At 40.4% G+C, this 13,767-nt stretch overlaps 1 protein-coding gene across 2 annotated transcripts in view; it reads right to left on the bottom strand.

The window, feature by feature from the left end:
- Cstf3 (cleavage stimulation factor subunit 3) overlaps positions 1 to 13,767 on the bottom strand; it is a 74,087-nt gene that overhangs the window by 10,989 nt on the left and 49,331 nt on the right. For both annotated transcript variants that reach the window (XM_090347918.1, XM_090347919.1), the window contains exons 5-14: positions 11,537 to 11,569; positions 10,367 to 10,464; positions 8,235 to 8,301; positions 8,121 to 8,155; positions 7,634 to 7,760; positions 5,062 to 5,139; positions 4,417 to 4,579; positions 2,254 to 2,363; positions 1,012 to 1,128; positions 657 to 731 (exon numbers count right to left, since the gene is read on the bottom strand). In XM_090347918.1, coding sequence (XP_090204044.1) covers positions 657 to 731; positions 1,012 to 1,128; positions 2,254 to 2,363; positions 4,417 to 4,579; positions 5,062 to 5,139; positions 7,634 to 7,760; positions 8,121 to 8,155; positions 8,235 to 8,301; positions 10,367 to 10,464; positions 11,537 to 11,569 — 903 coding nt within the window. The remainder of the gene's footprint in view (positions 1 to 656; positions 732 to 1,011; positions 1,129 to 2,253; positions 2,364 to 4,416; positions 4,580 to 5,061; positions 5,140 to 7,633; positions 7,761 to 8,120; positions 8,156 to 8,234; positions 8,302 to 10,366; positions 10,465 to 11,536; positions 11,570 to 13,767) is intronic.

Below are 13,767 nucleotides of genomic sequence, written 5' to 3'. Positions count from 1 at the left end.
CAGCCCAGGCACTAAAGATCCTGAGACTCTCTCTTTTTTTTTGCCAATCCTGGGCTTGGGCTCAGGGCCTGAGCACTGTCCTTGGATTTTCTCAAGGTTAGAGCTCTACTACTTGAGCCTCGGCATCATTTCCGGCTTTTTTCTACATATGTGGTACCGAGGAATCGAACCCAGGTCTTCATGCATGCTAGGCAAGCACTCTACTACGAGGCCAAACTCCCGACCCAAGATCCTGAGACTCTTATCATCAATTAACCACTAGAAAATGGGAAGTGGGACTGTGGCTCCAGAGGTAGGGTGGTAGCCTTGAGTTGAAGAGCTCAGGGCAGCAGCGCCCAAGCCCAGAGTTCAAGCCCCATGACCCACCAAAAAATAAATAAATAAATAAATTTTGGGGCTGGGAGTTTGGCCTAGTGGTAGAGTGCTTGCCTAGCACGTATGAAGACCCAGGTTCGATTCCTCGGTACCTCATACATAGAAAAAGCCAGAAATGGTGGTATGGCTCAAGTGGTGGAGCTCTAGTCTTGAGAAAATGCAAGGACAATACTTAGGCTCTGAGTTCATGCCCCAGGACTGGCACAGGAAAAAAAAAATTAAATTTTTGTTGTTAAATCAAGTAATAAAGGTGGGAAAAAAACAATTATAAATTTACTTACCAAGGTGGGGTCAATATCCTCAATTGCCAGAAGTCTGTTATATATACTGTGAACCTTCTCATACTTCATGCGACTCTAAGGTGATAGAGAAGCGAATATAAATATATTGTCATAGGCAAGCATGATCTGAGCTTTCTAGACTGCATTCTCTGACCCACTCTTGTACAGATACAATGTCACCTATACTGAGCACATGAGTTGAAGACAAATAACTGTTTGATATGGCATTTCTGGCTACCAAAATCTATAGGGGTTAAATTGGCAATCCATTTACTCAAGAGGCTAAGGTAGAAGGATCGAGGTTCAAGGCTAGCTTGGGAAAAATAAATTTTAAGAAAGTTCTGACCACTCTTACCTCTTCATAGTCAGCATATGCAAAATAAAGAAGCATATTCTTCTTCAATAAAGTGCTTATGGCTCTTTCATATATATTAGCAGCTTCATCACTAAATAATTTGGCATTATTCATATCCTAGAAGAAATGTCAACCTCAATAATTTTAGTATATTTGAGAAAATAAAAGCATCTATGTATGAGAATATTATAGATATACATATATATGAGAATACATATAGGCTTGAATACACATACACATTCATCTTGGATGTAAAAAAAAAAACTTCCAAAGACTTCTTCGTTTTTTGGGTATTAGGGATTAAATGCCTGGCTTCTACCACTAAGCTGCACTTCTAGCCCCCTATATTTTAACTTTCAGAAGAATCATGCAAGTATATTAGATGATTCATTAGTATTTAAAAGCAAAAAGCAACAACAACAACAACAACGAACAGCTATTTTCCTGGGTACTGGTGGCACACCCCTGTAATTCTCACAATTTAGGTGGCTAAGGTCAGAGGATTGCAGCTCAAAGCCATCCTAGGCAGGAAAGTCCCTGAGACTTTCCAGTAAACTACTAAAAGATGGAAGTGGTGCTGTGGCTGAAGTGGTAGAGTGCTAGCCTTGAGCACAGAGAGGCTCAGGGACAGAACTAGAAACAACAAACAAAAAACAGCTATTTTAATTCTGATTAAGTAAGTCAAATCATACATGAATAGCACCAAGATTCATACTGACATAATTTAACTTGTTTTTTTTTGTGGTTTTTTTTTTTTTTTTTTTTTTTTTTTGCCAGTCCTGGGCTTGAGCTCAGGGCCTGAGCCCTGTCCTTGGACTTTCTCAAGGCTAGAGCTCTACTGCTTGAGCCTCAGAACCACGTCTGGCTTTTTTCTATGTATGTGGTACCAAGGAATCGAACCAGGGTCTTCGTGCATGTTAGGCAAGCACTCTACCACTAGGCCAAACTCCCGGCCCATTTTTTGGTTGTTTTTTTTTTTTTTTGGCAAGTACTGGGGCTTGAACTTAGGACCTGAGCACTGTCCTTGGGTTTTCTCAAGGCTAGCACTCTACCACTTGAGCCAAAGCGCCACAGAAAAAGCCAGCTTTTTCTGTGTATGTGATATCGAGGAATCGAACCCAGGGCATCACACATGCTAGGCAGGCACTCTACCACTAGGCCGTGCTCCCAACCCACAGTTTAACATTTTTTAAACCCATTTAATAATCAAAGATTAAAGAAAATAGTGGAAGGAATACTTACTCCCTTCTCTGCAAGCAATTTACTCGACTGTTCCAGGTACTGGGCAGCTTCATACCAAATATCAGGGTGATGGCCCAACACAAGCAGGCATTGTTCATAAGCAAACATAACTAAGGGAAGACATGTACAAACAACATTCAGTTAAAACAAGTATTTGTGCTGGCTGTGGTGGCTCACACCTGTCATCTTAGTAAAGTAAGTATTTGAAAAACAATCACTATAATCATCACAACTAAACTATAAGTCTTAGATAGAGGCCTTAATAACAAATGACAACTGAAACAAAATTAATTCCAGTTACCTGGGAGGTTGAGATCTGAAGGATCTCAATTCCTAGCTATTCTGATCAGAAAAGTCCATGAGTTTCCAACTCAGTGAAAGCTGGGTGTGATGGTATGTACCTGTCATCAGCCAGGACAGAAAGCCTAAAATTGGTCGATTATGACACAGGCATAAGCCTAAACAGGAAGTAAGACCCTAATTCAAAAATAACCAGTGCTGGGCTGGGAATGTAGTTAGTAGTAGAGTGCTTGCCTACCATGCAGGAAGCCTTGGGTTTGATTCTTCAGTATCACATAAGCAGAAAAAGCTGGAAGTGGTGCTGTGGCTCTAGTGGTAGAGTGGTAGCCTTGAGCAAAAGGAGCTCAGGGACAGTGACTAGGCCCTTAGTCCAAGCCCCATGACTGGTGTAAATAAATAAATAAATAAATAGTGCAGAAAAATGCTGAAGGTATAATTTAGCGGTAGTGAGGGAACAGAGAAAAACTGAAGAGTAATCTGGAAGTGGTAGAGTAGTTTGCCTCACATAAACTCTACTGAATATAAAAATTATAAACTGAGGACTTGGGCTATAGCATTGTGGTAAAGCATGTGCATAGCATGCACCAGGGCTTGGGTTCAATCCCCAGAGCCTGCCCTTCAAAAATATATAGAAAAACCAAGTATGGAACTCCCCCCACCAAAATAAATAAATAAATAAAACAAACAATAATTAAATTGCACTGGAAAATAACCAAAATGAAACAGAAAATCACAGCAGATTGAGTTGTTGATCCAAAGGAAACTCTGAGTGAGATCTATATTTAATATAGCATTTTCCTTGAAGAGTATACCCATGAGTTTGCAACTAGATGTCAACTCAAGTTCTACAGTTTTATTGATTGGAGTAATATGGAATTCTGAGTTATGAGGGTATCTGGATACTAAATGTGTGCGCAAGTTCTCAAGAGGAAATTGCCAAAAAATTTGGGCATGAATATCCTCAAATCCTCAGCCGATCCTTGAAACATACATACACAGGAAAGAAGACAAAACTCTCAGTGGAAAGCAAAAGATGAAGGGCTGAGAGATCTGAATAGCTAGTTGAGAATTTGCATCCTACTTGGTTGAAAAATCTAGATAAGCCAGACATGGTGGCTTAAGCCTGTATTCCTAGCTACTCAGGAGGAGGCTGAGATCTGAGGATCATGGTTCAAAGCCAGCCTGGACACTAAAGGCCATAAGACTCTTTTTTTTTTTCTTTCTCCCAGTCCTGGGCTTGAGCTCAGGGCCTGAGGACTGTCTTGGATTTTTCTCAAGGCTAGAACTCTACCACTTGAGCCTCAGCACCACTTCTGGCTTTTTCTAAGTATGTGGTACCAAGGAATCAAACCTGGGTCTTCGTGCATGCTAGGCAAGCACTCTACCACTAGGCCAAGAGCTGAAGAGCTTAGGGACAGTACCCAGGCCTAGAGTTCAAGCCCTATGACTGACAAAAAAGAAAAAAGAAAAGAAAAGGAAAGATCTGGATAAACACTTGGGACTTTTCCATTATGCTTTAGAGCAAAGATTTTATCCCAAGATTAATAGTGCTTGCTTCACAAGTGCAAGCCCTGAGTTCAGTCCAAATGTACCACCATAAACAAGTTAATAAAAAATAGAGCATCAGCTGGACATAGTAGTGCATGACTACATAATCCTTGCATGCAGAGGCAGAGGCAGTAGGATCACAAGCTCAGTACTAACCTGGTCTACATAGTGACTTTGGGGCACCTGTGCTATGTACAGACTTTAGTGGTAAAAAAAAGTAACAAAACCAAGAGCCTTGAGAATTCTATGGGATTAATATCAAATGACCTCATCTGCATTTATTTCATTAGAATCCCAGCAGGGTTATCTTGTCACCTCTTTTAGTTATAAGAGTCTGATCCTCTGTACGAAGAGGGTTGCTTTTTTCCCACTGTATATACTTCTTCCACATATCTACTTGCTGCGCTTCTTGAGGAGTATTCTGAGGAGGCACTGAAGGTGCATTCCGATCCAAACCTTTCATTACGGTCTCATATTCCTAAACAACAAGCACAATTCTTTGGTGAGCTTGGACTGGAGTTGATCAACTTGGAAAAAAAATGTTAAAAATACCACTTTGTTAATATAATCTAAAAACTAAGAATAGGGAAAAAGATAACAATATTACACACCCCAAAATAGGTTATTAGGAATGGGTCAATAGGACACCCATGGGCTCTGTCTGAGGGATTTAGGAAGGTCTTTTTCTAGAATGCATCAGTTGACAGAGCAACACGATCAAAGATCTCGTGGCATATTGCCATCAGGAGAGAGTCTCTCTTTACAGGTAGTCTATTGCAAATATACCAGCTTCTCAGACAGGTAATTATTAGTTGATATGATGTCAATTATCTACAAGTAGTATTATTACTTAGGATTGCTACTAAAGGAAAATATCAATATCCATTTGACAGGAAAGGAAAGCCTTGCCATAAATAGAATCAATAATCATTAAATAAGTGGCCTGATGGAATTCCATACCTTTGCTACACGTCTGGCATTCATATAGTCTCTACTCCGATCTTCGATCATTTTTTTAGCTAAATGAATATTGATACCCTAAGAAAAAAACAAAAACAAAAACATACATTATTCATTTCTTGGCAGGTCAGTTCCAGGGATCAAATCTAGCACACAGTGTGCTAGGCAAGTAGGCAAGTGCTCTGCCACAAACTACATATTTCTGGGAAAAAAAAAATATATATATATGTATATATATATATATACATATATATATATATATATATATATATATATATATTTCTTTTGGCTAGTCCTGGAATTTGAGCTCAGGACTTAGGCACTGTCCCTGAGCCTCCATATGCTCACAGCTAGTGCTCTATCACTTGAGCCACAGTATTACTCCTAGGTTTTTGTGTTTGTTTCATTTTGTTTTGTTTGTCAGTTTGGGGGCTTGAACTCTGGCCTGGGCACTATCCCTGAGTTCTTCAGCTCAAGGATACAGCACCACCCTTGGGCCTGGGTGCTGTCCCTGAGCTCTTCAGCTAAAGGCTACCACCCTACCCCTGGATCCAAAGCACCACTTCCTGTTTTCTAGTGGTTAATCAGAGATAAACATCTCCCAGTCTTTAGTGCCTGGGTTGGCTTTGAACCTGATCCTCAGATAGATCTCAGACTCCTGAGTAATTAGGATTACAGGCGTGAGCCACTTGTCCCACTCCAGGTTTTTCTGTTTATGTGGTACTGAGGAATTGAACCCAGGACTTCATGCATGCTAGGCAAGCACTCCACTTGTCCCACTCCAGGTTTTTCTGTTTATGTGGTACTGAGGAATCGAACCCAGGACTTCATGCATGCTAGGCAAGCACTCTAGCACTAAGCCACATTCCTAGCCCCTTTTTGTTTTCTTACTTTTATTTATTTTATTTTTTGCTGGACCTGGGCTCTGAACTCTGGGACTGTGTGCTGACCCTGGGAGTCTTTGTGCTCAGGACCAGTCCTCTGCCACTTAAGCCACAGCCCTAGCTCCTACCTCCAATTAATCACAGAAAAAGCAAAAGTGGTGCCAAGTGTTAGAATGCTACCCTTGAGTAAAGGGAGCTTAGGGATAGTGCCCAGGACTAGCAATGAATGAATGAATAAATAAACAAATAGTACAAAAAAGTGCTAAAGGCATGGCTCATTAGTAAAGCACCTGGCCAGAAAGCACAAAGCCAAGTTCAAACTCCAGAATTAAGTTCCTTGTGTTTTAATTTTTTTAACCCAAAGATCAAAATTTTAAGTGTCAACTAGGGCTCATGCTTATAATCCTAGCTATATAGGAGGAGGCTGAGATATGAGGATTGCAGTTCAAAGCCATCCCAGGCAGGGAAGTCATGTGAGGCTCTTAACTCCAATTAACCAGTAAAAAGCAGAAAATGGAATCATGGCTCAAGTTGAGCAAAAACCCCTCCCCATCTCACCCACAACACACAAAAGTTTGAGTGCCACAGCTCTTTTCTATAGAGTTCCAATCCCCTAACTCTTCCATATTAAATGTAAGTATGAAAAATTATGAAAGAGGCCAGTAGTGTGGTAGACTGCTTGCCTTGCAGGCACGAAGCCCTGGGTTTGATTCCTCAATACCAAATACACAGATAAAGCCAGAAGTGGCCCCCTGTGGTTCAAGTGGTAGAGTGCTAGCCTTAGAAACAAAAACAAAACAAAACAAAACCCTCAAGGACAGTGACCAGGCCCTAAGTTCAAGCCCAATCCCCAGGACTGGCAGAAAAAAAAAATTTATGATAGAGCTTAGTTGGCATGCATGTTTTTATATATGGATAAATTAGGTTATCTGGTTAAAGCATCTTAGATTGTAGCTTCACATCTCAGAAGCTGAACACAATAATCATATCACTGAAATTAAATGAAAGGAGTATATAGCAATTATGTTACTGGAAATATAATTCCAAAAAGATAAAGTTTCGTGGGAGGTAAGGGCAATATGTGACTATGTAGATATGATTTAGCATTGAGTAGAAAGTGTTTTAGTCTTGAGGGTGGAAAGGACACCTCATTTTCCTAGCATGTGCAAGGCCCTGGGTTCAATCTGTAACACAGAAAAAGGAAATTATAGTCAGGTGCAGTGGCTCATGCCTGTAGACCTAGTTAAGCAGGAGGCTGAGATCTGAGGATCACAGTTCAAAGCCTATCTCCAATTAACCTTTAGAAAATGGGAAGTGGGGCTCAGGAACAGCACCCAGGCCCAGAGCTCAAGCCCCATGACCAACAAAAAAAGAAAAAGGAAATTATAGTTCACTTAGAGTATTAATATAGAGCAGTCCTTTTTATTATAATCACCATGTAAACAGATAATGAGGGCTAGGAGGGTAACTCAGTGGCAGAACACTTACCCTCTATGCTAAAGGTCCTGGTATGATCCACAGCTCTAATAAAAACAAATGAATGATCAAATGCAAACAATCTCACCAGAGACTATTTAACATTGATACTGAGGTATCTGATATTAAAAAGTCTAGATTCCACAAATTCACAGTGGAAAGAAATTAAAATGGCTTGGCTTACAATAATAAACTACTTTGGCTTAAATTACCTCTTCATACTTGTTATAGTCTCTCCAGAGCTGTTCAATGTTGATCATTGGATTAACACAACCTCGTTGATAAACTCTTCGAACAGCTGTTATCCTCTGATTTTCTGCATAAGATCCAACAGCTTCCCTAAAATTAGATGACAAATGTTATTAATTATATTAAAGCTAATTCTGTTTGTATATTTTTTTAAATTTTTTTGTGTGTGTGTGTGGCGGGGGGGGGGGGGGGGGGGGGGTTGTGGGGCTCGAACTGGGCCTGGGCGCTGTCCCTGAGCTCTTCAGCTCAAGGTTACCACCCTACCCTTGAGCCAAGCCTCACTTCCCATTTTCTAGAGGTTAACTGGAGATGAGAGTGTCAGGTCGATCCTTTTGTACCCAGCCTGGCTTTGAACCTTGATCCTCAGCCTCCTGAGAAGCTAAGATTACAGGCATAAGCCACTCGCCCAGCTTCTGTCTATATATTTTTTAAAATTATAAAATTACTCACACGCCTTTTAAGAAATTGATGTAATCCACCCAAATCTAAGAAATAAAACAAAAGGTTAGTATTTTTCTTGATGTTTTCAAATTTGTGTATATATTTTAATTATTTTAACACTACCTGATAAGACATAATTTCCATTCCAATTTTATCCAGTGCAAAATCATAAGCTTGAGCCATTTTTTCTCTGAAAAAATATAAAGACAAATTGTAAAATTTTTGTTATAAAAATATATTTATGGGCTGGGAGTTTAGCCTAGTGGTAAAGTGCTTGCCTAGCATACACAAAGAACTGGGTTCAATTCCTCGGTACCACATACGTAGAAAAAGCCAGAAGTGGGCCAGGAGGTTAGCCTAGTGGTAGAGTGTTTGCCTAGCATGCATGAAGACCTGGATTTGATTCCTTGGTACCATATACATAGAAAAAAGCCAGAAATGGTGCTGTAGCTCAAGTGGTAGAGCTCTAGCCTTGAGAAAGCCCAAGGACAGTGCCCAGGCCCTGAGTTTAAGGCCCAGAACTGGCAAAAAATAAATATAAGCTGGACACAGTGGCTCATGCCTGTAATTCTAGCATTCAGGAGGCTGAGATCCGAGACTCATGATTCAAAGCCAGTCCAGGCACTAACGTACATGAGACTCCAATTAACTACCAGAAAACCAGAAGTGGTGCTCTGGCTCAAGGGATAGTCTTGAGCTTGAAGATCTCAAGAACAATGCCCAGGCCCAGAGTTCAAGTCCCACGACCGATAAAAAAATAAATGTATAATTTCTAATCATATGATCACAAAACAGTTGAACCTTGGCTAGAAGCAAAAATTAAAGGCATCTTTGGAAGTTACATGGAGTTCTTTTTACAGAACTGAGGACTTGTGAGGCAAGGTCTCTTCCACTGAGCTAAATCCCCAACCCCTACATACAGTTCTTTTGTGTTATATTTGTCAATGTCATTCATTTGTTTACTATGCTTCCTTTACTGTTATCAAAGATAAGGCCCATATCTTATTCAGCTTTAAATCTTTTAAATCGCCTACTTTCATATCACATTCAGGTATGGAAATAGTCCCGTCAGGAAGGGGTAGGTAAGTTTCACTTAAAGATTAGATTGGAAATAAAATTAAGAAAGAAAGAAATTCAATAAAATTAGAGAAAAAACTTCAATTCTTATAAATGTAATCAGAAAAGATAATAAAGATAGAATTCAAATCACAGGCATAATTTGATTTTGTTATATACAAAAATAGTATCTGGGAAGGTGCATTATTTAGATTCAGCAAAGATGGGTAGTAGGTTGGTATAAAGCATCATGAGAAGTCAGTCAGTTACCCAACTAAGTTACACCAATCGCCTTAGATTGCTTCAGTGGCAATATAACTTGACAAGCAAGAGTGGTGCCTGACAAGTATGAAGATAATTTTTGAGAAACCTTAAGAAGTCTGTCAACAAAGTGGTTTGGTGTTGCAAATCCATAGTGCTTCCATATAGAAATGCATGGTTGATAAAATTCTAATGCCAAAGTCTCGGGTTCTTTTGTGCCCAGGATGGCTGTGAACCTTGGTCCTCAAGATCTCAGCCTTCTGAGTAGCTAGGACTACAGGCGTGAGCCACTGTGCCAGCTTTAAGTCTTATACATGACAAAAAAAGAGTGCTGCCAGTAGATGATTTGAATTCTTTTAAGATGTTGCTTTGTTTTGCCAGTCCGGGCCTGAGCACTGACTGTTCTTGGGCTTTCTTCAAGGCTAGTGCTCTACCAGTTGGGCCACAGTAACACTTCCAGTTTTTTCTATGTATGTGGTACTGAGGAATTGAACTCAGTCTTCATGCATACTAGGCAAGCACTCTACCACTAGACCAAACTCCCGGCCATGATTTTGTTTTTTAATAAGGACGGGAGAGAGCCATAGCTCACACCTATAATCCTAGCTACCAGGAGGCTGTGATGTGAGGATCGATGGTTAAAAGCCAGCCCAGGCACAAAAGAAGTCTCCGATTAATCACCAGAAAATTGGAAGTGGCACTGTTGCTTAAAGTGATAGAGTGCTGGCCTTGAGATGAAGAGTTCAGGGACAGCGCCCCGGCCCAGAGCTCAAGCCCCACAACTGACAATACATAAATAAATAAATATGGGAAATAAGGGAGCGTACTGGAGTTTGATGGGTTGCATATATGGAAATGTCAATGCAACCTCCCTTGTACAACTAATGTATGCTAATTAAAAAAACAAAACAAAACAAAAAGATCCCGATTTTACTTACTTGTAACTTGGTAGTTTACCCTTCGTTTCTCGAACATAGGAAAGATAGCACTTCCATAAATCAATGTGTAAAACCTTCATAAGGCATCTCTGAAATAGCTTTAAATGTAAGAAAATATTATCAGAATTCATCAAAAAATGTTTTCAAGGGGCTGGGAGTTTGGCCTAGTGGTTAAAGTGCTTGCCTAGCATGCATGAAGACCCGGGTTCGATTCCTCAGTACCACATATAGAAAAAAAGCCAGAAGTGGTGCTGAGGCTCAAGTGGTAGAGCTCTAGCCTTGAGAAAGTCCAAGGACAGTGCGCAGGCCCTGAGCTCAAGCCCAGGACTGGTAAAAAAAAAAAAAAAAAAAAAAATGTTTTTAAGTGTTGCCCGTTACGGGAGGTTCATACCTGTAATCCTAACTATGCAGGAAGCTGCAATCTGAGAATGGTGGTTCAAAGCCAACCCAGGCAGAAAAGTCTGTAAGGACTCTTCTCTCCAGTTAGCTACCAAAAACCAGAAGTGGAACTGTGTGTGGCTCAAGTGGTAGGGAAAAAAAAAGTAACTCAGGGACATGGCCCAGGCCCTGATTTTAAGTCCGAGGACTAGCATAAAAACAAACAGATCCATGTGCATATGAACAAAACTCAATATTTACAAAAATCCAGATCCTTTTCAGGAATTAATTTCTTATTTAATTAATTTCTCTATAAAAGACAATACCCAGTCTCTCCAATTTAAAATCATTCTTGTTCTGGATGCCACTGGCTCATTCCTGTAATCCTAGCTACTTAGGAGGCTGAGATCCAAGCACCACAGTTCAGAGCCAGCTCACACAGGAAAGTCCACAAGACCCTTATTTCAACTCACCACCAGAAAACTGTAAGTGGTGTTGTGGCTCAAAGTGATAGAGCACTAGCCTTCAGTGAAAAATAGGGACAATGCCCAGGTCCTGAGTTCAAGCCCCATGACCAAAGAAATAAAATAATTCTTGTTTTTGGTTGTCCTAATACTGCATAAACAAATATATAATTCTCCTTTTCCAGCATTTCTATGAATTTTTTTACACATTTAAGAACACTGAAGGTATACAATTCTCATATAATCACTACCTAGATTCAATAGCAGTTAATATTTTACTAGATCTGCCATAAAATTCTCAGCATAAAACTATTTTCAGAAAACTCACCTTTTCAACTTTGTCATAATTTTTAGCTTTAATCTGAAAGAAAAATGAAAAGAACATGTTTACCAATATTTTTAAGAGTATCAAGTCATTTTATGAATTTTTAAAATTGTATAACCAATTTTTAACCAATCTTGAACTTATTCCTCCCTATGCTTTTTTTTTGTTATTGTTCTTTAAGATTAAATAATAAAGGGCCAGACATGAAGGTATAAGAAAACTGGTTTGAGATCAGCTAAAGCTGAGTCTCCTGGGTTTTTCCCAAAGCTAGTCTTGGACTAAGATCCTTCTACCTACACCTCCTGAGTGGCTGGGATCACAGGTATATATCACCATGTCTATGTTATTAGGTGAGATCATGTCACTACTCATACTTGCCCAGGCTGGACTTCAATCACAATCCTTCTAAACCGCTTTTCAAATAGGACAACAGGTATAAGCTACCATGCCCGCCCTCTCAGGCAGTTTTTCCCTTTTTTTCCCTAAGGAGTACAAGTTCTGCAGTTTTCTGGCTTAAGGCTGTTATTTGCTCTTTCTCCCAGGAACTTATAAACTTTCATATTAATTTTCAGTGTTTCTAGTTTTTTTGTGGGTCATGGGGCTTGAACTTGGCCTGGGCACTGTCCCTGAGCTCTACAGCTTAAGTCTACCATACTACCCTTTAGCTAAGCCCCACTTCCCATTTTCTAGAGGTTAATTGGCAATGAGAGTCTCAGGTGTTTTTGTTCCTAGGCTGGCTTTGAACCTTGATTCTCAGATCTCAGCCTCCTGAGTAGTTAGGATTACAGGCGTGGGCCACCTCTCCCGGCTAGCGTTTCTAAATTTTATCCCTAAATACAGGGGTTTGCTTTTCACTGCAGTTTATGTAAGGCTCTAAAGTCAAACCTCTTCTCACATTCTGCCTGTCCACTTCACTTCCTTTTTTTTTTTTTCATCTGAGAAAAGGAGGTAGTTGTATCTATTGTGCAGGTTATACAAAGGTGAACACTTGGTAACTGTCATTTATTATAAGCTTGGAGGCCGGGAGTTTGGTCTAGTGGTAGAGTGCTTGCTTAGCGTGCATGGTGACCTGGGTTCAATTCTTTGGCACTACATACAGAGAAAAGCCAGAAGTGATGCTGTGGCTCAAGTGGTAGAGCACTAGCCTTGAGGAAGAAGCCCAAGGACAGGGCTCAGGCCCTGAGCTGAAGCCCAGGACTGGAAAAAAAGTTTACAATTACAGTTGTTTCTTTTTCCCATTTTAGAAGTCCTATTATATACTGAAAATCTGCTGGTTCTACTCTCACAATGATTCTGTTTGTGTGCGTGTGCGTGTGTGTGTACCCTCTTTGATGCTTTGGGTCAGGTTTAAAAAAAAAACCAACAGGGCCGGGAGTTTGGCCTAGTGGTTAAAGTGCTTGCCTAGCATGCACGAAGACCCGGGTTCGATTCCTCGGTACCACATACATAGAAAAAAAGCTGGAAGTGGTGCTGAGGCTCAAGTGGTAGAGCTCTAGCCTTGACAAAATCCAAGGACGGTGCTCAGGCCCTGGGCTGAAGCCCAGGACTGGCAAAAAAAAAAAAAAAAAAGTCTACTAGTTTCTCTAGGGTATTAAGCATCTGTGTGGCCATTTTTCTCGACTTAACCTACTACTGTATTTGGTTCCTAAGAAATGGCTTTTGGCTCTAGAAATGTTAATACTTGTTGTAAGAGTGTGAATCTTGTGCTCACACTATTACTCTGTTCCAGCAGTCTCTTTCTCTCTAGCAATTGACTTTGTGGGAGGTCTGTTATGCTGGGGCCTTAGGTATACTTTTCTGCTTAGTCATTCCCAGGGCATGAGTGAGCCCCTTTCTCTAGAGAAAAAGGTTTAGCTGGGTGCCGTGGCTCACTCCTGTAAACCTAACTACTCAGGAGGCCGAGATCTAAAGATCGAGGTTCAAAGCCAGCCTGGCCACTAAAGTCCGAGACTCTTTATCTCCAATTAACAACGAGAAAACCGGGAGTGGCGTTGTAGCTCAAGGGGTAGGATGGTAGCCCTGCGCTGAAGAGCTCAGGGACAATGCCAAGGCCCAGAGTTCAAGCCCCATGACTGATGAAAAAAAAAAAAAAAAGAGTAGCTAGGACTCAACTTGTTTGTATAATTGAAGGCCAGCATAGGCTACTAAATTTATGGGACTCTTATCTCAAGTTAACCACCAAAAAGCCAGCGTGGAAGTGGTTCAAATGGGAGAGCACCAGCCTTGTGTGAAAA

The sequence above is a fragment of the Megascapheus bottae genome, chromosome 16 (assembly GCF_031878675.1).
Source record: "Megascapheus bottae isolate mThoBot1 chromosome 16, mThoBot2.hap1, whole genome shotgun sequence".
NCBI lineage: Eukaryota > Metazoa > Chordata > Mammalia > Rodentia > Geomyidae > Megascapheus > Megascapheus bottae.
The sequence above is the reverse complement of the archived record's forward strand: the minus strand, read 5'-3'. Positions and strand labels throughout refer to the sequence as shown.